At 40.8% G+C, this 22,866-nt stretch overlaps 4 protein-coding genes, 1 long non-coding RNA gene and 1 pseudogene across 16 annotated transcripts; 5 read left to right on the top strand and 1 right to left on the bottom strand.

The window, feature by feature from the left end:
• Nucleotides 1-918: 918 nt before the first annotated feature.
• LOC105230212 (cytochrome P450 6a2) lies at nt 919-3,303 on the top strand. Its single transcript, XM_011210851.4, has 2 exons — nt 919-2,260; nt 2,317-3,303. Exons 1-2 carry the CDS (start codon nt 1,087-1,089, stop codon nt 2,730-2,732), a joined length of 1,590 nt encoding a protein of 529 aa, XP_011209153.2. The 5' UTR covers nt 919-1,086; the 3' UTR covers nt 2,733-3,303.
• Nucleotides 3,304-6,067: 2,764 nt separating this feature from the next.
• Nucleotides 6,068-18,603, top strand: LOC105230201 (cytochrome P450 6a8-like). Of its 9 annotated transcripts, none has more exons than XM_049451498.1 (3): nt 6,068-7,456; nt 18,013-18,022; nt 18,090-18,603. In XM_049451498.1, the coding sequence occupies exons 1-3, from the start codon at nt 6,371-6,373 to the stop codon at nt 18,506-18,508; spliced, it is 1,515 nt and encodes a 504-aa protein (XP_049307455.1). In that variant the 5' UTR covers nt 6,068-6,370; the 3' UTR covers nt 18,509-18,603. The 9 variants fall into 9 exon arrangements, with proteins under 9 accessions (XP_049307455.1, XP_049307456.1, XP_049307448.1 ...); XM_049451492.1 differs by lacking the exons at nt 18,013-18,022; nt 18,090-18,603 and adding exons at nt 13,502-13,511; nt 13,579-14,076 and having other exon boundaries at nt 6,136-7,456; XM_049451497.1 differs by lacking the exon at nt 6,068-7,456 and adding an exon at nt 10,502-12,694 and having other exon boundaries at nt 17,206-18,022.
• On the top strand, nt 8,272-19,618 carry LOC105230202 (probable cytochrome P450 6a21). Of its 4 annotated transcripts, none has more exons than XM_049451504.1 (3): nt 8,272-9,446; nt 15,209-15,331; nt 19,237-19,618. In XM_049451504.1, the coding sequence occupies exons 1-3, from the start codon at nt 8,342-8,344 to the stop codon at nt 19,530-19,532; spliced, it is 1,524 nt and encodes a 507-aa protein (XP_049307461.1). In that variant the 5' UTR covers nt 8,272-8,341; the 3' UTR covers nt 19,533-19,618. The 4 variants fall into 4 exon arrangements, with proteins under 4 accessions (XP_049307461.1, XP_049307460.1, XP_049307459.1 ...); XM_049451503.1 differs by lacking the exon at nt 15,209-15,331 and adding an exon at nt 9,516-9,638 and having other exon boundaries at nt 8,273-9,446; nt 19,237-19,588; XM_049451502.1 differs by lacking the exon at nt 15,209-15,331 and adding an exon at nt 9,516-9,709 and having other exon boundaries at nt 8,273-9,446; nt 19,308-19,582.
• LOC125777242 (uncharacterized) lies at nt 12,624-17,549 on the bottom strand. The gene is made up of 2 exons (XR_007422198.1): nt 17,336-17,549; nt 12,624-12,824 (listed from the first exon to the last, which is right to left on the bottom strand). It is a non-coding gene; the product is annotated as an uncharacterized LOC125777242 (long non-coding RNA).
• Nucleotides 14,355-15,202, top strand: LOC125777241 (probable cytochrome P450 6a21; annotated as a pseudogene).
• Nucleotides 19,619-20,886: 1,268 nt separating the features above from the next.
• LOC105230203 (cytochrome P450 6a9) lies at nt 20,887-22,832 on the top strand. Its single transcript, XM_011210840.4, has 2 exons — nt 20,887-22,244; nt 22,308-22,832. The coding sequence occupies exons 1-2, from the start codon at nt 21,149-21,151 to the stop codon at nt 22,724-22,726; spliced, it is 1,515 nt and encodes a 504-aa protein (XP_011209142.2). The 5' UTR covers nt 20,887-21,148; the 3' UTR covers nt 22,727-22,832.
• The last annotated feature ends 34 nt before the right edge of the window (nt 22,833-22,866 follow it).

Here is a 22,866-nt window from a genome sequence, read left to right as displayed (position 1 = left end):
GCATACTCATTTATAAAACAAACCGACTATCTCAGACATTTGTTTAAACGCGAGGCGCGTTCAAAACACCCGCCGCTGGTGCCACCGCGCTGTTGATCAAGCTGCTGTATTAAACAAGTTTTGAGTCCGCAATTTCATCATGGAGCATTGATTAGCCGTCAGATCACAAAACAGTAAGTACGTCGTTATATTTAAATAGTTTGTTCTATATCACAAATGACATATTTGTTATTGTACAAATAAGCTCACTTGCATTGAGTCGATTATAAATAAGTATGTCAACAATCAGAGGCAAGCTTTGAGGTTGTGGGCCGAACTGGAAGTTTAGGTTGTCTGACATTTTTTATATGAGTCGGCTGCAATCGATATTAGCCGATACATAAGGGTCTTTTGAACGATACTAAGTTGTTTTTGGTATCATAAAACAATAGAGTATCAAGTCCAAATGAGATTCCTGTAATCTTCGCAGAGGGGGTCCCCCGAAAACCAAATCCGACCTAGTTAGAAACTCACTATAATCCTCCAAAAGTTAAAAAAATGTGAGATCAAAGGTGAACTTTTCTGTTTATTTTCAATAGCTTTACCTATTGCTCGACATTGCCCCAAACGCCACCGTTCCATCTATTCGCCTACTTCAATATACTCAGATTACCACCCCCCGCGCTTTATTCATAATAATAATAGTGAAAATGTTTACCTATAGGCTTTTAATATATCTTAGGCCAAGTTTTTTCATCAAGTTATAACTCCCTACGCTAACCATTAAGTAACCGATCGATGGTACTAAGTCCCGAGATCGTCTGTGAGCAAATATTCAGTGGTAAAATGTATGTACACTACATTTTTATTTCTTATAGTGCATCGGGCTGCGAACCCTCATCAATCGACAGTTAGTAACGCACAAACTCACTTGCATTCGGCGGCTGCCGTTATCTATTTAAGAACCTAATCAAAATGCTAGACAGCTGTCGCACACTAGCCACGAGCGGGCTCGTGTTTGTTTACTTCGGCGCACGCCTACTTCTTGACCCTATATAAGCATGCTGCGCGACTCGATGCGCAGTTAGTGCTCCAGCTCAGCTTATAATGTATACAGCTAATTTAAGTTTCATACTCACTTGGAAGATGGTTATATTCACTTTGTTCGTTTTGAATTTCACAATAACTCTGACGCTTGTGCTTTTTGCCAGCGTTGTGGCTTTGCTTACCGCGATGACCTATTTTTTCTGGCGTCGCATGAATTACTGGCAGGAACATGGCATACCACACGACAAGCCCAGCTATTTGTATGGCAGTTTTCGTGGTTTGACCAAGCTATACGGCTTTTCGGATATCTTACGTTCAATGTACCAGCGTTACAAGCACACTGGTCCATTCTGTGGCTATTATTTTTTTCAACGTCCCGCCGTGATGATATTGGATACAGAGCTTGTGAAAAATATACTGATTAAGGACTTTTCAAACTTCAGTGATCGTGGTCTATTCCATAATGAGAAAGACGATCCTTTAACGGGTCATTTGTTCTTCGTCGATGGTAAAAAATGGCATGTGTTGCATGGTAAACTCTCATCGACGTTCAGCGAGTGCAAAGTGCGTGGCATGTTTCCGTGTGTGCGCGATATCGCACAGCAAATGATCAGTACGCTTGATCAGCTGTTGGAGCGCAACGCCAATGTGGAAGTCAAAGAACTGATGGGTCGCTACACGACCGATGTGATTGGCAAGTGTGCTTTGGGCATTGAATGCAATAGTTTGGCGAATCCAAATGCTGAGTGTCGTGCAATTGGGCGACGCATTTTCACCGATCGTCGTCATGGTCTCTTAGTGTCTGGGCTTATACAAGGGTTCCCGCAATTGGCACAAAAGCTGCATATGGCTACAATACATCCGGACATAGAGAAGTTCTTCATGCGTTTGGTGCGCGAGAATGTGGAATATCGTGAAAAGTACAATGTGCATGGTAATGACTTCATGGAATTACTGATGGAGCTGAATAAGGGTGCAAAATTAAGGTATGATAAAAATGATGAATTTAAGGGTCTGACTGTGGAGGAGATGACAGCGCAAGCGTTTTTCTTCTTTGCTGCAGGTTCCGAAAAGTCATCATCGACGCTCTCATTTGCTCTGTATGAGCTGGCTATGCAACCCGAGCTGCAGGACCGCCTACGTTGCGAAATCAATGAGACGTTGTGTCAACACGACAACAAACTGTGCTTTGAGTCACTGAACGAGATGGCATATATGAAGCAAGTGATAGCAGGTACGTATTTGCGAATAGGATTTGTTAATAAATATGTGATTGTGTACATTTCACAGAAACCTTACGTAAGTACCCGATATTACCACATCTGGCACGTCAAGCTCTGCATGATTATGTCGTGCCCGGCCATCCAAAGTACGTTATACCGGCTGGCACATTAGTTACGATACCCGTGGTGGGCATACATTATGATCCCGAGATATATCCTGATCCAGAAAGATTCGATCCAGAGCGCTTCACACCGGAGCTGGTAAAGGCTCGTAACAAGGTTGAGTGGTTACCCTTTGGGGATGGGCCGCGCAAGTGTATTGGCTTTCGCTTCGGTCATATGGAAATTCGCGTCGCTCTGACATTCTTGCTGCAAAAGTATCGTTTCTCACTGAGCGCACAAACCGTTGAGCCGGTAGAGGTTAGCAAATCTTTTTCCGTTATTCCCAGAAACGGCATCTTCTTGAAAGTGGAACGCATTTAGTGCGTAATGTTAGTTTGAGTACTATTTGCAGTTGTTAGCATTTAAGTTTACCAAAAACGTCTTTGGAAAAGTAGTTTTATATTTTTCTTAAAAAACGTTTTTTGACCAAAATAAGTTTATTTATCATGAACTTAATGGCATCTTCCTAATACCTGTACGAGGTAATTATATTTGTGTATTATATACACTTTTGCAAATTTACAGTCTGTGTACGAAAACATAAGTACAAAATATTAACGGTAAATGTGATACTATTGCTTACAAAATGTTGAAAACATTGAATAATTTATTTAATTTAACTTTTTTAGACTTTTTCTGACTTTTATTAAATCCACGACTGCCAGTGTATTTGTGGGTTCTTAAGGCTTTGAAGTTTTCTTCAATCTCTTAGCCACAAATTCGTATTTGGATTTGGATTTTAGTGAAGTTTGTTGTTAAATATAAACTTTTTGGTTGATCAACATAATATTTTATTCATAAGATATTTTATTTTTTATTGCTATTTTGTATGAAAAAAATAAAAAAGTACTTGAGATTTTAGCAAAAAATATATAAGGTTGTCAAATATCTACCTTCCGCTTTTTTGCTCTTTATGCATTATATGGTTTATGAAAAGTGTTACAGTGATCGAATTTAGCCCAAATATGCGCCGTTTCGATCGATAACCTGTTTCCATCTAGACGACAACTTCATAATACCCCCCTCGTAGAAGCCCCCCTCATTATTTGCGAAGTACTCGGACAGCCACTTTTCATAAGTCTCCTTTGAGTTCAACTTTACACCAACACGGGCATTCGCTATTTACTGGAAGAGGTAGTAGTCACTTGGCGCTATTTCCGGGCTATATGGTGGATGCGATAAAACCTCCCATCCGAGCACCCGTATCTTCTGACGAGTCATCAACGTAGTGAGTGGTCTGGCGTTGTCCTGGTGGAACACTACAATTCTGGACGCTTCTGGTCGATCGCCTGCTTCAAGCGGTCCAGTTGTTCGCAGTAAATGGTAGAATTAAGCGTCTGGCCATATGGGAGCAGCTCATAGTGGATGACTTGGCCACTGTTTGGGTCGATTCACTGGCCCTCGATCAGGACGGTTTCCGCTTGATATTGACGTACTTGTATTTGATCCATTTTTCGTCGCCAGTCACCATCCGCTTCAAAAATGGATCGAGTTCGTTCCGTTTCAGCAGCAAATCGTAGGCGTTGATTCGGTCCAGAAGGTTTTTTTCGCGTTAAATCATGCGACTCCCAAACATCAAGCTTTTTTGTGTATCCAGCCTTCTGCTGATAGTTTAAAATGGTTTGTTGACTAAATCCCATCTTCTGGGACATGTCACGAGATGCCAATTGCCGGTCTAACTCGATGTTTTACATGATTTGATCGGTATTCGTCGTCACAGGTATTCCGCCGGGTGGCTTATCCATGGTGCCGTTTTCACCCGCTCTGAATTGTCGAAACCATTCCTAAGCAGTTCGAAGTGATGGAGTACCATCCCCCGAAACACCATTAGTCTCAGGGAACGTTTCTCTAGCGGATTTGCCTTTAAGGAAGGAAAACTTTAAAATAGCGCGAATTTCGGCATTAGTGAACTCCATATTTACACGTCTATAACTGTTGAACGCAATATACAAACTAATCATGCATAGCGTCGTTTTGTAGGTTATGTCCAAACCTTTCAGGGATGTATAGTATTGCCAGATACGACCTCTATAGCGCTTTATACATAGCCTCGAAATTCAAAAGACAAAAAGGCGGAAGAGAGGTATTTGACAACCTAATAAAAATATGGTATTTTCTTGAAAATATTTAGGCATCGTTGTTGTTATGGCGGGTACTTAGTCCCCGTTAGGATGGTAAGGATTAGCTAACTTGTCGTCACCCAACGTAAAGCCCAAGAAACGTGCTGTTTCGACGGGGTCGGATAAGTGGGTTGGTAGGGCATGCAAAGGGGTGGCCAGTGTCATGCGGAGACTCATTGCATGCATTACATATATTGGATATGTCGGGGTCTGTTCTGGATACGTAGGAGTTTAACCTGCTACAAAGGACAAGAAACGTTGTTGGCAACTAGGCGCCTATATTGGTGCGGCGTAGTTAAGGATCTGCCGGGCAATTGCTTTTTTTGGGTGCTAGTAATGACCTGAGAAGGAAATCTCTAATAATTTTTATACCTGTCAATAAGCTCTGTGCTTAAACTGTAATCCAGTTGAGATATTTTTAGTAGGTGTTGTTTTCATCGGGTTTCGCAGATACAACTGACCTAATATGTAATGAAAAGCCACCAACCAAGTCGATCATGTTGTGATAGACGAAAGACACGTCTGCAGAGTTTTTTTTGGACGTGTGTACGCTCCGAGGTCCTAACATCGTCTTGGACCACTATCTTGTTGCAACCAATGTACGCACCCGCCTCTGGGAAGTTCCAATCACAACAGACAGCTGAACGGTTTTTTATTCGACTTGCACTCCTGTTCTCTGAAAGCACTCATCAGCAACTCGGTATAAGGGAACTGCAGAATGGCATTTCAAGCTCCTTAGGTGCAGCTCCAAACGAAAGCATTGGTTTTCGGAAAAGGTAAAAGAATAGCTAGTACAACGAGGAGTGTCATGTCGCAGCGGAGAGAAAACAGACTGCTTACATTGCAACGTTACGATCGATTAACACCCGCGGGATGGGGTAGCTGTAGAGGGAAGCGAGATGCATTTGCAGACAAAAAAAGAGAGAGGCTGAAATACGTGAGTTGACTAGCTGGCTGACGGGGGTTAAGCTCGAAATTTCTACGAAGAGATGCGGCGACTAACAGAAGGTTTCAAGACCGGAGCATACTCTTGTAAAACTGCCAAAGGTGATCTAGTAACCGATGGCCAGTGCATACTAATATAATGGAGGGAACACTTCTGCTGTCTGCTAATTGGCAGTGAAGGCATAACAACAGCAGATGGAAAACCTGATTCCCCAGTCATCAAGAAGAAGTCGGAATACCAATTACCCTTTTGACCCGGCCGAGCTATTCAAACACGGCGGCGAAGAACTGACAAGGAGAATGCTTCAGCTTCTTTGTATAGTAGAAAGCATGTCTTACGATTGGAATTTAAGTGTACTGTCATTATTCCCGTCCTGCTATCTGGTGCAGTTTTATTGTTGCAACTATGATTTCCTGCAAGAGTTGTACGAAATTGCATCACCGTTAAGGCTCTCAGATTGTTTCATTTTTAACCCTTATGAGATGCAGAAAAGTATACTAAAAATATGTTTATCTAACTGTATAGATAATCGACTGCAAATGACTTGCAAAATTTGTTTACGCTATGCTATACTTGTATGTTAGTGAGAAATATAAAATACTCAAATTAAATGAAAGTCATGTTAGAATGAGTTGCATCCGTAATAATCTTATCGCGCTCCGTTAGTACGTACGCACTATTTCTTGTAAAGCTGTTGTGGAACATATGTCTTACGGGATACAACTTGTACAAATAAAAAGATAGCTAGGTGTGTTTGTATTAGTCGCCTTCTTTACTATAAATATTAAACTTACGGGTAACTGCCATCAGTTGGCGCTAAATGCTGAGCTCGTATAGTCAAATTTACATATCGAAGAGTGAGATAGTCTACGACGAAAGTGTGGAACGAAAAAATGGCAGTTACAGAAATTTTGTTGAGCATTATTTTGGCCGCCGTTGCGGCGTTCATTTATATAGCGCATCGTAACCTAACATATTGGCAACGGAAAGGCATCCCGCATGATTCGCCTCATTGGATTCATGGCAACCTAAATGGTGTTACAAAGACCATGAGTTTTGCCGAAGCTTTTACTAAAGTATATAGACGGCATTTGGGGTCGGGCCCCTTTTGCGGTCTTTACTTTCTCCAAAAGCCGACTGTCCTTGTGCTCACACCGGAGTTGACCAAGCAGGTGTTAATTAAAGACTTCAACAACTTCAGCGAACGTGGCCTGTATGTGAACGAGAAAGATGATCCCATCACTGGGCATTTGTTTTTGTTACAAAGTCAGAAATGGCGCGTAATGCGCAATAAATTAACACCCACCTTTACCTCTGGGCAAATGAAGTTCATGTTTCCTACTGTGGTTTCGGTGGCTGAGCAATTCGTTGAAACCTTAAATGGCGACATCAAGAAGAGTAACGTAATTGAGATCAAGGACCTGTTAGCACGTTTCACCACTGATGTGATTGGATCTTGTGCTTTTGGTATAGAATGTAACAGTCTCAAGAACCCTGATGCTATTTTCCGTCAAATGGGACGCCGTGTTTTTACTGATCGTCGTCATTCAAACTTCGTTAACAGCATGATATCGGCCGCTCCGAATGTGGCAAGAAAACTTCATGTTCGTATGACACCGGACGCGATAAGTGATTTCTTCTTGAGAATTGTACGTGAAGCAGTTGATTATAGAGGGAAGAAGAATGTGCAGCGTAATGATTTTTTGAACATTCTGATTGAATTAAACAAAGGAAAATTAAAGTTCGACGATAAAAACGAGGAGAAAGGGCTAACGTTGGAGGAGATGACGGCGCAAGCGTTTGTGTTTTTTGTAGCTGGCTTTGAGACATCATCTTCGACTCTTACATTTTTACTCTATGAGTTGGCCCTAAATCCAGACATTCAAAAGCGCCTACGCGAAGAAATTCAAGAGGCGGTTGAAAATCATGGCGGTAAGGTGACCTATGAATGTGTAAATTCGATGTCTTATATGAAGCAGGTCGTATCAGGTAAATAATACAAAAGTGAACTCCAATTCAATACAATTATACCAAAAATACTTCCTTCTATTGTTTTAGAAACACTTCGTAAATATCCAATAGTACCACATTTGCAGCGTAAGGCTTTGGCCGATTATGTTGTGCCTGGACATCCAAACTATGTGATTGAAAAAGATACAACTGTATTCATACCAGTAATGGCAATGCATCATGATCCCGAGATTTACCCGGATCCCGAAAAATTCGACCCTGAACGTTTTGCACCAGAGGAAATGAAATCACGAGACCCCATCTATTGGCTGCCGTTCGGTGATGGCCCACGTAATTGTATTGGGTTGCGTTTTGGTCAAATGCAGATACGCGTCGCCCTGACATACTTATTACGTAACTTTGAATTTAGTCCTTGTCCGGAGACTGAGATTCCTTTGGTATTCGATCCCAAACAGTTTTTAACCGCAACTAAAAGTGGCATCCATCTGAAAGTACAGTCGATTTAAGGCGATGCATTTCACTTTAGTTTATATTATTAAAGGACACCCCTAATTAAACCTTTAAATATTTGGTCAAACTTATTTCTCGATGAACATGTGATTTCATATGAATTGTATTTATATTGTGATATCTTTTTATGATGATATATATGTGTATTAAAAGAAAATTTACGCATTTTCTCTTCTGTGCCCAATCAGTACTTCTCAAGCTATCTATGTAGTGTTTTGCTCTCTTTGTATTGCATTAACGAACTGTGAGAGACAGAGAGTGCAAGTGAGAACCAGCTCAACATGCATGTCAACCGCTTGACTGCTCAATGAATTTTTGTGGCATTAGTTCATCATTTGCTTTGGACGGAGGAGCACTCGTGTATTAAACATTCGTTCGTTAAAATGGCAATAACGCAAATTCTATTACTCCTAGTCTTGGGGCTTGTGAGTTACTTTGCGTATTGGTTTCGGAAGCGCATGAATACTTGGCAGGATCTTGGAATCGCATGCGATAAGCCTAACTATTTGCTGGGCAATTTGGTAGGAATGCGCAAAACACGTTCATTCGCGGATATAGGACGTTCAACATATAGTAAATTCAAAGGTACGGGACCGTTTTGTGGTTTTTACTGGTTTCATCGTCCTGCAGTTTTCGTACTGGAAACCAGCCTTGCTAAAGCTGTACTCATCAAGGAATTCAATAAGTTCACGGATCGCGGTTTCTACACGAATCCAGATGATGATCCACTCTCAGGGCATCTCTTTGCTTTGGACGGTCATAAATGGCGTGCCATGCGCAATAAGCTCTCACCAACATTCACTTCTGGCAAAATGAAGCAAATGTTTCCGACAGTTACTAGAGTGGCCGCAGAGCTCGTGAATGTATATAATGAGGCCGTGAACGGTGAACGGCGTTCTACATTAGAAGTGCGCGATTCTCTTGGGCGCTACACCACTGACGTGATTGGTTCATGCGCTTTTGGTATCGACTGCAACAGCTTGAAAAATCCCAATGATCCATTCCGTCAGATGGGTAGGCGTGTGTTCACAGATCAGCGTCATGGTCCATTAGCGCTGGCATTAATTATCCTATTTCCCAAATTGTCTCGACGTTTACATATTAAAATAACACCCGATCACATTACGGACTTCTACATGCGCATTGTTCGTGAAAATATTGCATATCGTGAGGCGAATAACATTAAACGTCATGACTTTTTCGATATGCTGATGGATCTGAAAAATAATAAAATGATGAAATCGGAGGACGGTCAGGCTATGATGAATATAACAGTTGAAGAGCTGGCGGCGCAAGCATTTGTATTTATGGTAGCCGGGTTTGAGACCTCGTCGACAACCATGGGCTTTGCGCTTTACGAGTTGGCACAGCGTGAGGACTTACAGCAGCGTGCGCGACAGGAAGTTGTTGAAGTACTGCAGAAACATAATGGTGAATTCACTTATGAGTGTATGAACGAAATGGTTTACTTGAACCAAGTGATATCAGGTAAGTGCACACTAATTCACTTTAATGCAATTGGCTTAAGAATTCAACAACAATTCATGTCTCGATAAGAAACACTACGTAAGCATACAATATTGCCACTGTTGGTTCGAGAATGTTTGGAGGACTATCAAGTGCCCGACCAACCCAAATATGAAATTAAGAAGGGCACATTGGTGATAATTCCGGCTGTAGGTATACACTACGACGAGGACTATTATCCCAATCCAGAAGAGTTTAATCCCGACCACTTTACACCCGAAAAGGTGGCGCTGCGCGATTCCATTGAGTGGCTGCCCTTCGGCGATGGTCCACGCAATTGCGTTGGGCTGCGTTTCGGTCTTATGCAGACACGAGTTGGCTTGGCTTACTTGTTAAAGAACTTCAAGTTTAGTGTTAGCGAAAAAACACAGATCCCCATCAAATACAGCAAGGAATCTTTTGTGTCGATGGCTGAGGGTGATATTTACCTGAGTGTTGAAAAGTTGGCTGCTTGAGCTGATCGAGTTGGTGATCTTTGGAAGCATAATTAAGTTTAGTTGAAGATTGATTACATTTGTTGTATGTAAATGCTGTTAATTTCAGCGCAAACGTTTAATAAATAGATGTTATTTTAATTGCCTCAAGGAAATGCGACGCTATTGTTCCCATATTATTAGCTATGTATATTACTTTGTAAAACAAGTTTGTGGTTGCTCCATGCCATCTACTATTTATAATTTGACTGTAATATTTCAAAAGCTTTGAGAACTGTTTGCTGTTGTTTGCATTGTATGTAAGTTTGTATGTTGCTGAGCTTTGAGTGTTTAGTAACAGTGTTCTCTCCTCATTCATTAATAATAATATTTTCATTGAAGCAAATTTCACTCTTTCAAGTTTTTTACTTCTCTAGCTTTACAGTATTTGTGAGAAGAGTCCGCTAGTTTGTTGAGAGAAAGAATGCATACGACTAAACTCAATAGCCTTTGTGTAGAATTTAGAAAATATATATAAACAGTTAATTGTTGATTTGTTCTCAAGGGTATGACGCTCTCGGTGATGGCTTAACGGGTGCTTTAATCGTTTGGTTCATCAACGCATTATTTTACTTTGCAAAGCGAATATCTGTTAGCAAAAAGTTAACGAATTGAAACATTTCACTAGTCCATAACATAAAAATGTTGTAGTGTCCAAGCTAGTGCATACTGGGTAACGCCAAATGCCCTTGGGGTCTCCTGACAACTGTAGCTGTGAAACCGGATTATGAGTAGGATTAACTTCCTGGGATTTTGGCAGAACCCAGGGCTGGTGGTTGCGGCATTCTGCCACCTGAGTATGATGGAGTGATACTCATTAGAAATGGCTGACGGGCTTATGTCGCAACAGTCCCGTTAAAACCCTGGCAACCCTGCGTTCCCCCCGTCGTCGTTAAGTTGAAGTGGTAGGTGTAAGTTGAGACGATTTCTTCTGCGCTGGTTGGCTCTGAACGTAGAGCCTCATAAGGGTGTACGTCGACCCTCACTTGGCCTCTTCACTGAGATAACCTTGGGATTATTAAAGGCGACTGGTTTTTCGGTGGACGAATAGCGATACTGAGTGGAGACCCATTTGCACGGACACTAACAAGAATAAGACAAACGTTGACTGAAAGTTGACACAGGGAGGGGAAGGAATGTCGAAACCGATGCCCAGATCTGTCCCGGATGGGAGTGCTGCTCCTGGGGCGACAGAACCGGCTGGCGAAATGCAGCAATACCAATACCCCAATAAGAATCTCTACGAGAGCAATAGCTCGGAAGCTGAAGACTGACCGCCGCATGGCGGCAAAAATCGTGGTCATGCTGGTCAGGTGTCAGAACAGTAAGCTTATGCACTCCACTGAGCCAAGAAGGGGCTGAGCCAAAGCGAAGACATTAGAGCAAGAACGGACGTAACTGAAACCTAACCAGCGATCAAGCGATAAAGGTTGCATGAAGGAGAAGCCTCCCTTGGAAAAGGAATGCGTAAGGGAGCTGCGCCAACTTTAACGAAATTTTTAAAATCTCTGGCTTAACGTAGCTAGGCGTGTTCGACTGCAGTATTCCTGCGAGGAATGGAAGAAAGTAGCGGCCGCTATTTCCTCAGTCTTCCTGAAGGTAGCCAGAGAAAACCCTGGATCACCCCGAAAAAGTGAGAGTGGTCACTGGATGCGCCGATGAACGATCGGCTGTTCTATATAAGGAGGCATTCTCGGGTGGGGTATGGAAGCTAGTCAGGCTGAAGGCTGTGGACAAAGCTTCGACATAGATCTCGCGACTGGTTGCCAGCTGAACTTTCCTCAACGAGTGTAATTGAAGAAATCTTCAGATACTGCAAACCGTCGCTGTCAACACATTAGTGGAGGGTAATAAGGCTGGAGGGAACAGAGGAACAATATCGGCAAGCGCTAATTCTGCTAAATGCGGAGTCCGGCGGTCCTTCTTCAAATTTATATTTTTAAAATTTAAAATTTTTATAGTCTCGCGATACGTTGCTGTTGTGTATAATATTTTTGTTTACCTAACGCTTGTTTGTAACACCTAAAACTAATCGAAATAAGACGAAACGAATTCCGAGTAACATAAATATGGTAATTAAACTTGGAAGAGTTCGTTGGTACCCAACGCCACGCAGTATCATGTTTTACGGCTCCCAAGGGTCTCCCGAAATTTCCGTTTCAACTATTCTTAGGTGTGGTCAGTACGGTAGAAACATGATTATCGTAATGACTTGCAAAAATATGGTTTCGCTATTCTATACTCCAACAGAAGTTTAACTTGCTCAATTTGAAAATAAATTGCGTTAGATTTTCACCCGCAATAATCTTATCGTACTCACTTATAGATACGAACTACGAGTATAAATATTGAACTCACGAATAACTACCATCAGTTGGTGCTCAATGCTGAGCTTGTGTAGTCAAACTTGTATATCAAACAGTGAGATAATCTACGACGAAAGTGAGAAACGAAAACATGACAGTGACAGAAATTTTGTTGAGCATTATTTTGGCTGCCGTTGCCGCGGTCATTTATATAGCGCATCGCAACCTAACATATTGGCAAAGGAAAGGCATTCCGCATGATTCGCCTCATTGGATTCATGGCAATCTAAATGGTGTTGCAAAGACTCTGACTGTTGGCGAAGCTTTCACTAAAGTATACAGACGGCATTTGGGGTCGGGCCCCTTTTGCGGTCTTTACTTTCTTCAAAAGCCGTCGGTCCTTGTGCTCACACCGGAGTTGACCAAGCAGGTGTTAATTAAAGACTTCAACAACTTCAGCGAACGTGGCCTGTATGTCAACGAGGAGGATGATCCCATCACTGGGCATTTGTTTTTGTTACAAAGTCAGAAATGGCGTGTAATGCGCAATAAATTAACACCTACCTTTACCTCTGGGCAAATGAAGTTCATGTTTCCCACTGTGGTTTCGGTGGCTGAGCAACTTGTTGAAACCTTAAATGGCGACATCAAGAAGAGTAACGTAATCGAGATCAAGGAAATTTTAGCACGTTTCACCACCGATGTGATTGGATCTTGTGCTTTTGGCATAGAGTGTAACAGTCTCAAGAACCCTGATGCTATTTTCCGTCAAATGGGTCGTCGTCTTTTTACCGATCGTCGTCATTCTAATTTCGTTAATAGTATGATAATGGCCGCTCCGAATGTGGCAAGAAAACTTCATGTTCGTATGGTACCGGACGCGATAAATGATTTCTTCTTCAACATTGTACGTGAAGCAGTTGATTATAGAGAGAAGAAGAATGTGCAGCGTAATGATTTTTTGAACATTCTGATTGAATTAAACAAAGGAAAATTAAAGTTCGACGATAAAAACGAAGAAAAAGGGCTTACGTTGGAGGAGATGACGGCGCAAGTGTTTGTGTTCTTTATAGCCGGCTTTGAGACATCATCTTCGACTCTTACATTTTTACTCTATGAGTTGGCCTTAAATCCAGACATTCAGAAGCGCCTACGCGAAGAAATTCTAGAGGCGGTTGAAAATCATGGCGGTAAGGTGACTTATGAATGTGTAAATTCGATGTCTTATATGAAGCAGGTTGTATCAGGTAAGTAATGCAAAAGTGAATTCCAATTCAACACAATAACCAAACATAATTTCTTTTATTGCCCTAGAAACACTTCGTAAATATCCAATAGTACCACATTTGCAGCGTAAGGCTTTGGCCGATTATGTTGTGCCTGGACATCCAAACTATGTGATAGAAAAAGATACAACTGTATTCATACCAGTAATGGCAATGCATCATGATCCCGAGATTTACCCGGAACCCGAAAAATTCGACCCTGAACGTTTTGCACCGGAGGAAATGAAATCACGAGACCCTATCTATTGGCTGCCGTTCGGTGATGGTCCACGTAATTGTATTGGGTTGCGTTTTGGTCAAATGCAGATACGCGTCGCCCTGACATACTTATTAAGTAACTTTGAATTTAGTCCTTGTCCGGAGACTGAAATTCCTTTGGTGTTCGATACCAAACAGTTTTTAACCTCTACCAAAGGCGGCATCCATCTGAAAGTACAGTCGATTTAAGCCGATGTATTTCACTTTAGTTTATATTATTAAAAGACACCCATAATTAAACCTTTAATTAAATATTTGGTCAAACTTATTTCTCGATGAACATGTGATTTCATATGAATTGTATTTATATTGTGATATCTTTTTATGATGATATATATGTATGTGTATTAATAGAAAATTTCCGCATCTCTTCTGATAAAAATATCAGGAAGTGACCAATCAGTACTTCTCAAGCTATCTGTGTAGTGTTTTGCTTTCTTTATATTGCATTAACGAACTGTGAGAGACAGAGAGTGCAAGTGAGAACCAGCTCAACATGCATGTCAACCGCTTGACTGCTCAATGAATTTTTGTGGCATTAGTTCATCATTTGCTTTGGACGGAGGAGCACTCGTGTATTAAACATTCGTTCGTTAAAATGGCAATAACGCAAATTCTATTATTCCTAGTCTTGGGGCTTGTGAGTTACTTTGCGTATTGGTTTCGGAAGCGCATGAATACTTGGCAGGATCTTGGAATCGCATGCGATAAGCCTAACTATTTGCTGGGCAATTTGGTAGGAATGCGCAAAACACGTTCATTCGCGGATATAGGACGTTCAACATATAGTAAATTCAAAGGTACGGGACCGTTTTGTGGTTTTTACTGGTTTCATCGTCCTGCAGTTTTCGTACTGGAAACCAGCCTTGCTAAAGCTGTACTCATCAAGGAATTCAATAAGTTCACGGATCGCGGTTTCTACACGAATCCAGATGATGATCCACTCTCAGGGCATCTCTTTTCTTTGGACGGTCATAAATGGCGTGCCATGCGCAATAAGCTCTCACCAACATTCACTTCTGGCAACATTAAGCAAATGTTTCCGACAGTTACTAGAGTGGCCGCAGAACTCGTGAATGTATATACTGAGGCCGTGAACGGTGAACGGCGTTCTACATTAGAAGTGCGCGATTCTCTTGGGCGCTACACCACTGACGTGATTGGTTCATGCGCTTTTGACATCGACTCGACGTTTACATATTAAAATAACACCCGATCACATTACGGACTTCCACATGCGCATTGTTCGTGAAAATATTGCATATCGTGAGGCGAATAACATTAAACGTCATGACTTTTTCGATATGCTGATGGATCTGAAAAATAATAAAATGATGAAATCGGAGGACCGTCAGGCTATGATGAATATATAATTCAACAACAATTCATGTCTCGATAAGAAACACTACGTAAGCATACAATATTGCCGATGATAGTGCGAGAATGTTTGGAGGACTATCAAGTGCCCGACCAACCCAAATATGAAATTAAGAAGGGCACATTTGTGATAATTCCGGCTGTAGGTATACACAACGACGAGGACTATTATCCCAATCCGAAAGAGTTTAGTCCTGCAGACACGATTTGGCTTACTTGCTGAAGTACTTCAAGTTTAGTGTTAGAAAAAAAAAACAGATGTGGAGTCCGGAGTTCCTTCTTCGAATTTATATTTTTAAAATTCAAATCTGTTCTCTTCCACTTATAAAAATAGGGAAGCTAGCGCGAGCTTTACGAGGTGTGTTCAAAAAGTATAGCGAATCGTAACTGACAGTTTTCTTCGAATGCAGGGGCGTGGTGCATCATGAGTTCTTGTCACAGGGAAGAACGGTCAATAAGGAATATTACTTGCAAATTACGAGCAATTTGCGCGAAGCAATCCGCCAGAAACGCCCGGATTTGTGGAAGAACAAAAATTGGCTTTTGCACCACGATAACGCCCCTGCTCACACACATCGTTGCTTGTACGCGACTTTTTGGCCAAAAACAACACACTATTGATGCCGCAGCCACCGTGTTCCCCAGATCTGGCCCCATGTGACTTTTTCTTGTTCCCTAAACTGAAGAGGCCCATGAAAGGACGACCTTACGCTTCTCTTGACGAGATAAAGACGGCATCGAAGGAGGAGCTGAAGAAGATAAAAAAATGATTTTTTGAAGTGCTTCGAAGATTGAAAAACCGTTGGCACAAGTGTATAATATTTCATGGGGATTACTTTGAAGGGGACAAAATAGATATTCATGAATAAATAAATAATTTTTGAAAAAACACAAAATTCGCGATACTTTTTGAACACACCTCGTATTTCGATAGTGTGCCTCAGCAATAAATCATTTTTATACTCTCGCAATATGTTGTTGTAGTGTATAATCGGTTTGTGTGTCTAACGCTTGTTTGTGACACATAAATCTAATCAAAATAGATTTATAGTTTACATATATAAATAAGACGAGTAGAATTCCGAGTGACTGAAATATCGTAATTAAAATTGGAGCTGTTCGTTGGCCCCTGATCAGTACGGTAACAATATGATTATCTACAAAGTTAACTGCAAATGACTTGCATAAATATGTTTATATGCAAATAAAGAAGCTACCGCGAGCTCTAATTCGATAGTGTGTGTGAGTAATTACTCATTTTTGTACTACCGCAATATGTTGCTGTTTTCTTTACCTAACGCTTGTTTGTAACACCTAAAACTAAGCGAAATAAGACAAGTAGAATTCTAAAATATCGCAATTACACTTGGAAGAGTTCGTTGCACCCAACGCCATGTACATGCATGAGATGCTTTCAATCTAAAGGTCTCCCGAGATTTCCCTTTCAACTATTTTTAGGTGTGGTCAGTACGGTAAAAATACAATTATCATAGTGAATTGCAAAAATGTGATTTTACTATTCTATACTCCAACAGAAGTTTAACTTGCTCAATTTGAAAATAAATTGCGTTAGATTTTCACCCGCAATAATCTTATCGTACTCATTTATAGATACGCACTACGAGTATAAATGTTGAACTCACGAATAACTACCATCAGTTGGTGCTCAATGCTGAGCTTATGTAGTCAAACTTGTATATCAAACAGTGAGATAATCTCGACGAAAGTGAGAAACGAAAACATGACAGTGACAGAAATTTTGTTGAGCATTATTTTGGCGGCCGTTGCGGCGTTCATTTATATAGCGCATCGTAACCTAACATATTGGCAAAGGAAAGGCATCCCGCATGATTCGCCTCATTGGATTCATGGCAATCTAAATGGTGTTGCAAAGACTCTGACTGTTGGCGAAGCTTTTACTAAAGTATATAGACGGCATTTGGGGTCGGGCCCCTTTTGCGGTCTTTACTTTCTCCAAAAGCCGACTGTCCTTGTGCTCACACCGGAGTTGACCAAGCAGGTGTTAATTAAAGACTTTAACAACTTCAGCGAACGTGGCCTTTATGTCAATGAGGAGGATGATCCCCTCACTGGGCATTTGTTTTTGTTACAAAGTCAGAAATGGCGCATAATGCGCAATAAATTAACACCCACCTTTACCTCTGGGCAAATGAAGTTCATGTTTCCCACTGTGGTTTCGGTGGCTGAGCAACTTGTTGAAACCTTAAATGGCGACATCAAGAAGAGTAACGTAATCGAGATCAAGGAAATTTTAGCACGTTTCACCACTGATGTGATTGGATCTTGTGCTTTTGGCATAGAGTGTAACAGTCTCAAGAACCCTGATGCTATTTTCCGTCAAATGGGTCGTCGTCTTTTTACCGATCGTCGTCATTCTAATTTCGTTGACAGTATGATAGCGGCCGCTCCGAATGTGGCACGAAAACTTCATGTACGTCTGGTACCGGACGCGATAAGTGATTTCTTCTTGAACATTGTACGTGAAGCAGTAGATTATAGAGAGAAGGAGAATGTGCAGCGTAATGATTTTTTGAACATTCTGATTGAATTAAACAAAGGAAAATTAAAGTTCGACGATAAAGTCGAGGAAAAAGGGCTTACGTTGGAGGAGATGGCGGCGCAGGTGTTAATCTTCTTTATAGCTGGCTTTGAGACATCATCTTCGACTCTTACATTTTTACTCTATGAGTTGGCCCTAAATCCAGACATTCAGAAGCGCCTACGCGAAGAAATATTTGAGGCGGTTGAAAATCATGGCGGTAAGGTGACCTATGAATGCGTAAATTCGATGTCTTATATGAAGCAGGTTGTATCAGGTGAGCAGTACAAAAGTGAATTCCAATTCAACACAATAACCAAACATAATTTCTTTTATTGCCCTAGAAACCCTTCGTAAATATCCAGTATTACCACATTTGCAGCGTAAGACTATGGCCGATTATGTTGTGCCTGGACATCCAAACTATGTGATAGAAAAAGATACAACTGTATTCATACCAGTAATGGCAATGCATCATGATCCCGAGATTTACCCGGATCCCGAAAAATTCGACCCTGAACGTTTTGCACCGGATGAAATGAAATCACGAGACCCTATCTATTGGCTGCCGTTCGGTGATGGTCCACGTAATTGTATTGGGTTGCGTTTTGGTCAAATGCAGATACGCGTCGCCCTGACATACTTATTAAGTAACTTTGAATTTAGTCCTTGTCCGAAGACTGAGATTCCTTTGGTATTCGATCCCAAAGAGTTTTTAACCTCTACCAAAGGCGGCATCCATCTGAAAGTACAGTCGATTTAAGGCGACGTATTTCTCTTCAGTTTATTTTTAGTTCAGTTTAAAGGAAACCCCTAATTAAACCTTTAAATTAAATATTTCGTCAGACTTTTTTTCGATGAACATCTGTTTTCATATGAGTTATATTAGTATGGTGATATATGTATGTATTCATATTTATTTTGTTATATGTGCATTAAAGGAAATTTAGGCATCACTTATGATATAAATATCTGCTTAGTTCCATTCGCGGATATAGTACGTTCCACATAAATATAGTAGATTTACAGGTACGGGACCGTTTTGTGGTTTTTACTGGTTTCATCGTTCCGTTGGACGGTCATAAATGGCATGCCATGCGCAATAAGCTCTCACTAACATTCACATTTACTAGGCCGCATAGCTCGTGAATGTATATAATGAGGCCGTGAACGGTAAACGGAGGTCTACACCAGAAGTGCGCGATTCTCTTGGGCGCTACACCACTGACAAGATTGTGATAGATACAGCAATGTGTTTCACAGAATGTGGTAAATTCACTTAGAGTGTATGAAGGAAATGGGTTTCTTGAACCAAGTGATATCAGGTAAGTGGTTTAAGAATTCAACAGCAAATTCCGGTCTCGATAAGAAACACTACGCAACCAAATAATATTGCCACTGTTGGTTCGAGAATGTTTGGAGGACTATCAAGTGCCCGACCAACCCAAATATGAAATTAAGAAGGCACATTTGTGATAATTCCGGCTGTAGGTATACACTATGACGAGGACTATTATCCCAATCCGGAAGAGTTTAATCCCGACCACTTTACACCCGAAAAGGTGGCGCTGCGCGATTCCATTGAGTGGCTGCCCTTCGGCGATGGTCCGCGCAATTGCATTGGGCTCCGTTTTGGTCTTATGCAGACACGAGTGGGCCTGGCTTACTTGTTGGAGAACTTCAAGTTTAGTGTTAGCCGAAAACACAGATTCCCATCAAAAATAAGAAAGAAAACAAAATCTTTTGTGGAGATGGCTGAAGGTGATACAAATTTACATGAGCGTTGAAAAGTTGGCTGCTTGAGCTTAACCAGGTGGTGATCTTTGGAAGTAGAATTAATTATAGTTGAAGATTGATTACATTTGTTGTATGTAAATGCTGTTAATTTAAGCGCAAACTTTTAATAAATAGATATTATTTTAATTGCTTCAAGAAAATGCGACGCTATTGTTCTCATATTATTAGTTATATTATATTCTAAAACAAGTTTGTTGTTGACATTGCGCTCCATGCCATCTAATATTTGCAAAAGCTTTGAGAATTGTTTGCTGTTGTTTACATTTGAAGTATGTTTGTATGTTGCTGAGCTTTGAGTGTTTAGTAACAGTGTTCACTCCTCATTCATTAATAATAATATTTTTACATGGACAAATTGTATGCTTTTTGAACCTCCATAACCATGAGGGGAAGTCTCATGTATAGTTTTTCGTGTGAGGCTCTATATTTATCAGCAATGATTGCTAAACAATGATAAATTAGTAATAATGGTTAATATCTAACGAGAAATGATATCAAGTTCCTTACACTTTAGCTTTACGTTATTTGGAGAGCAGGCAGCTAGATCGTTGAGTGCATTCAAGCAAATATTCGAGAGAATTCATTCGTCTAAATTCTATAGACTTTGTTTAACGCTGCAGTTAGGTGATCAAGAATTTGCTTTGAAGTTCAACACGCAAACTATTTGGCAAAATTGATTTGAGTTGACAGCCGTGACATAAGCAGCAAGCAACTTGATAAGCAATGATAGTTTCAAATTGCCGTCGTAATAGATAGATCTATGTATATTTGGATATCAGCCAAGGAATATAACGAAATATTATATGATCAGCTGTTTTAGCTTGATCGTCAAGCTATCCCAGGACATGAGTGGAAAAAGTGGAGTGAAGACGTCGTTCAAGACGTTATGAAAGGGCTTATTCGAAAGTGAACCTCTCTGAAGATATATTTCTGATATATCCATTTAATAGAGCTTTCACTATATTTTTTATTTATGAATGGTTTTTACTGTCCTATCTTCTAAGTTGGTTCAAACGGGACAAAATGCGCTAAATTTTACTAAAATCGGTTCAGTAGTTTAGGCGTTCATCGCGGATAAACAACATGATACGTAATTTTTATATATAAAGATATATTATACAATCTTTAAACCAACACCTTTGTTGTGTTATCAGGTTTTTACGATTTGTTTTATAAACTTTGAACCACTTGGAAGCCCAAGATAATTTGATAAGAATTAATATAAATTCCAAAAACAAACATAACAACGCGATTTAAGTGATCAATTACTAAACTTTTGGGAGCGTAATAATAGATAAACACACCGGAGAATCTCTACTACGGCTGTCAAATGGTTTGTATTTACTTCTGTCTCCAGCGTTAGAGAACAAGTGTACTCCGAGAATTCGCACGTCATTCGGTTTGCTAAAAGCTCGTGCAATCGTACTCAAAGTAATTTTATTTAATGCAAAAATAATTGCTCACGCTGACTACGCAACTTTGGCAGTGACAAGAGTTTCGCTATTACATGTAGTTTAGTACGCAGAACGCTGTTATAGCACACGCTCGAACTGACCGATTGCTGAAAATAATTTTTTTGTGCGTCGCTTCTATTAATTTTCCAAAAATGTCCATCACCCAAATACTGCTGGCCACGCTGCTGGGACTACTGGGGTATGCGGTCTACAGGCTGCGTCAACATTTCATGTATTGGGAGGTGCGCGGCATTGCTTGTGAGAAGCCAAATTATTTACTCGGCAATTTAAATGGCATACGCTCGTCACGTTCATTTGTGGAGATATGGCTGAACACTTACAAAAAATTTAAGGGAACTGGCCCATTTTGTGGTTTCTTTTGGTTTCAACGCCCTTCGGCTTTCATTCTGGATACAAAATTGGCCAAAGCCATACTTATTAAGGATTTTAATAATTTTGTTGATCGCGGCTTCTACACAAATGTGGAGGATGATCCGCTCACCGGACAACTATTTCTCTTGGAGGGACACAGATGGCGTGTAATGCGTAATAAGCTATCGCCCACCTTCACATCCGGTAAAATGAAGTATATGTTTCCGACTGTCTGCCGCGTAGGTGAGGAGTTTGTGCACGTTGTGGCGGAGGCTATAGAGAAGGAGCCGATTTTGGAGGTACCTGATTATATGGCGCGTTTCACCACCGACGTTATCGGCACTTGTGCATTCGGTATTGAAGTGAATAGTTTGAAGAATCCCAACGATGAATTCCGACGCATGGGCAAACGTGTCTTCACTGATTTGCGTCACGGAAAAATCGGTTTGGCGTTGCTGAATAGTTTCCCGAAATTGTGTCGAAGACTACATATTAAAAATACACCCGATCATATCACTGATTTTTACATGGGTCTTGTGCGCGAAAATATCGCCTACCGTGAGAAGAATAATATTCGTTGCAACGATTTCTTTGACATGCTGCTGGAATTGAAAAATAATAAGTTGTTGAAATCCGAAGACGGTCAAGACATGAGCATTTCTGTTGAAGAATTAGCTGCCCAGGCGTTTGTATTTCTCGTTGCTGGCTTCGAGACATCTTCGACCACCATGAGCTTCGCATTGTACGAACTGGCACAGCATGAAGATATACAACAGCGTGTGCGTGACGAAGTCATTGAAGTTCTGGAGAAACACAAGGGCGAATTCACTTATGAATGCATGAAAGAAATGGTCTATTTGGACCAAGTCATTTCCGGTAAGATCAAACTACAATAGCTATACGAAATATTATTAAATTAGATTCTATTATTGTACATAGAAATACTTCGGCTCTATACTGTGCTTCCCGTGTTAAATCGTGAGTGTATGGAGGAGTATCCAGTGCCGGGTAACCCGAAATTTGTCATCGCCAAGGGTATGCAAGTTCTTATACCGAGCGCTGCTTACCATCGTGATGCTGATATTTATCCCAATCCCGACACTTTCGACCCCGATAACTTTACACCTGAGAAGGTGGCTCAGCGTGATGGTGTCGAATGGCTGCCCTTCGGCGATGGACCACGCAATTGTATTGGCATGCGCTTTGGTCAAATGCAAGCTCGTATTGGCTTAGCTCTGCTCTTGAAGAACTTCAAGTTTTCCGTGTGTGAGAAAACTCCGATTCCGATGACATATGACAAGAAAAACTTTTTGGTGCATTCTGAGCATCCCATTTGTCTGTACGTTGAGAAAATATGAGCAGAATGTTACAGTCTCAAAACGAATTTACAAATAGTATTGCTGATTAATATTTTTGTGGTATCGTTTCTTAAATAATAAAGTGTTTAAATATTTGCACTGGGAAGTAGGCTTGGAAATTTTTTGAACTGTATTCTAGT

Source organism: Bactrocera dorsalis, chromosome 3 (assembly GCF_023373825.1).
Source record: "Bactrocera dorsalis isolate Fly_Bdor chromosome 3, ASM2337382v1, whole genome shotgun sequence".
In the NCBI taxonomy this organism is placed as follows: Eukaryota; Metazoa; Arthropoda; class Insecta; order Diptera; family Tephritidae; genus Bactrocera; species Bactrocera dorsalis.
The sequence above is the reverse complement of the archived record's forward strand: the minus strand, read 5'-3'. Positions and strand labels throughout refer to the sequence as shown.